Source organism: Etheostoma spectabile, unplaced genomic scaffold (genome assembly GCF_008692095.1).
Source record: "Etheostoma spectabile isolate EspeVRDwgs_2016 unplaced genomic scaffold, UIUC_Espe_1.0 scaffold395, whole genome shotgun sequence".
NCBI classification, from domain to species: Eukaryota; Metazoa; Chordata; class Actinopteri; order Perciformes; family Percidae; genus Etheostoma; species Etheostoma spectabile.
Window position 1 is genome coordinate 178,288 of NW_022605600.1, and position 2,310 is coordinate 180,597.

General features: G+C 39.1%; 1 protein-coding gene across 3 annotated transcripts in view; it reads right to left on the reverse strand.

Moving 5' to 3' along the window:
- The window catches only part of ect2 (epithelial cell transforming 2), a 128,337-nt gene that overhangs the window by 102,993 nt on the left and 23,034 nt on the right, over window positions 1-2,310 (reverse strand). For all 3 annotated transcript variants that reach the window (XM_032511617.1, XM_032511619.1, XM_032511618.1), the window contains one exon: window positions 640-822. In XM_032511617.1, coding sequence (XP_032367508.1) covers window positions 640-822 — 183 coding nt within the window. The remainder of the gene's footprint in view (window positions 1-639; window positions 823-2,310) is intronic.

Sequence of the window (2,310 nt, forward strand, 5' to 3'; positions counted from 1 at the left end):
AAAAAAAGAGTAGTTCATATACTTTAAAATCTGTCTGGAGTGGGACTTTATGTTGTAATGCCACTGCCCTATGTAATAGTTTATGTTTGTGGTGTAGCTCCTATTCAAGTATGATCTAATAAAGTAGGACATGGTGAAAGATAAACCAGTAAAAGGTTAGAACGAAACTTGGGATGAGGTTGGGTGGAGGAACGTTTTTGTGTAATCTGCCCAACTCTTTAGGGCTACATGTAACTATGTAACAGAACATGTGTGGGTTTGTGTGAGAGTGCTATGTGTGTGCATGAGAGAGAAAGAGAATGTTAGTTTTTTTCCTTAAGACTTTACCTTATGACTTAAACATGCTTGAGTATTATAGATTTTGTATAATTTTCACATGCAGTTATGCACTTGCCAGTTACAAACAAAAATATTAGCTGGTTAAAAAGTTGAGTGGCTGGAAGATTTTGAAATCCACCAGCCACAGTGGCAGGTGAAGAAAAATGTTCCATACCTGCTCCTAATACTTAGGATGTGTTAAATGCAGTAATTACATTTCTCTACAATGTACTGGCAATTGTTTGTGACAAACTAAGAATAAAGCTTGAACATTTCATGACCCAGAGATTAAAATAAATATGTTGTGAATCAATAACTTACTTCCTCCTTTGCAGCACAGTGTAGCACAACAGGAGGCCCAACAATGCGGTTGTCGTGTTTGTAGAGATAGTTGTAGTCAGAAGAATCAAAGTTTGTGAGGACAAACACCGTCTCGAAATTAGTGTTGTCTCCATCTCCAAACTCCTGGACGTTGTCTGTCATTATGCACGGGATGTTAATGTCCTGAATAAGAAGATTTACAAAACGGAAAAATGAAGTAGCACATGACGGATTGTTAAAGAATGTAACAGTGTGCACAAATAAATCACCAAATACCAGAAAGATAGCCTTGTTGGACGTTGATAATGTACTGGAAATGTTGTTTTTTTTACTGTCAATAAATCCCATTAAAGACCCAAACCAAAACTGTTAGTCCTTCCCTATCGAGTCTCAAAAATATGTAGGCTAATTTCTAAAGTTGCATTAGAAGGCTACTTGGAAGCAGAACTCACAACCTAAACATCACATAAGAATCTAAGTCAAATATTTATATTCCGTTTAGCTCTGTTTTGCTTTCCACCATATTAGACAAAAAAAAACAATTAAGAAACTTAATGGAACATAACTGAAAATGAACACGCCATAAAACCAAAACAGTGAAAAATTTCTGAGCTCACTAAGTTTTCACAAAGTATATAAAGTTGTACCTAACTCAACAAACTACTAAAACTGCATGATCTTTTTTGTGAGTTCAGGGACATTCTGTTAAAAGAATATCTTGTGGTTACTGTTTTGTTTCTTAATCTCACGTTTAACTTTAATAAAATTGTAAAAATCTGAGTTAGTGATAGAACGTTTTTTCCGGCCAATATATCAGGCCAATATTCGCGCTTTTACGTGTATCAGCCGACACATAAAAACGCTGCTGCGTTGTTGTTTTTTCCCGGCATTATTCACAGACATGCGTCCACAAGCAGCTCTGTGTTGCCAGAGAAGCTGCAGTTCACGTGCAGACCATGCACTGCCCCTCCACCACTACCACATGTGCCACAAATCTAGTGTGGCAGGGTTTACATTTTTATGATGTAAATTGAGAGCGCAAAAAGCAGTGTCGGCACCAATACTGACTCAAGAAAATTGGCAGCCTGTATCAGTCATTGGCTAAGACTGATGAGAAGAAGAAAAAAAAAAAAAAAAAAAAAAAATCAGTATCGTCACAAAAAAAAAATCCTTATCGGTCGATCACTAATTGGAGTATGATTATATTAAATATCTGTTCCCATCAAACAATTACAGCAGTAACTTTCTTGGCATTAAGTCAGGCTTGTTCCAGGTGAAGGTTGGCCACCGCCAGGGATGCACTTTGTCACCAATCCTGTTTGTAGTAATTATGGACAGTATATCCAGGCGTAGTCTGGGTGGAGAGCGGTTGCAGTTCAGTGGGCTGGGGATCTCATCACTGCTTTTTGCGGATGATTTGGCCTGTGACCTTCAGCACTCACTGGATCGGTTTGCAGCCAAGTGCGAATCGGCTGGGATGAGGATCAGCACCTCTAAATCTGAGGCCATGGTTCTCAGCAGGAAACCGATCGACTGCCGAAAACGATGAGTCCTTACCCCAAGTGAAGGAGTTTAAATACCCTGGGGTCTTGTTGACGAGTGAGGGGACAATGGAGCGGGAGACTGGTTGGAGAATCAGCGCAGCGGGTGCGGTATTACATTCAATTTATC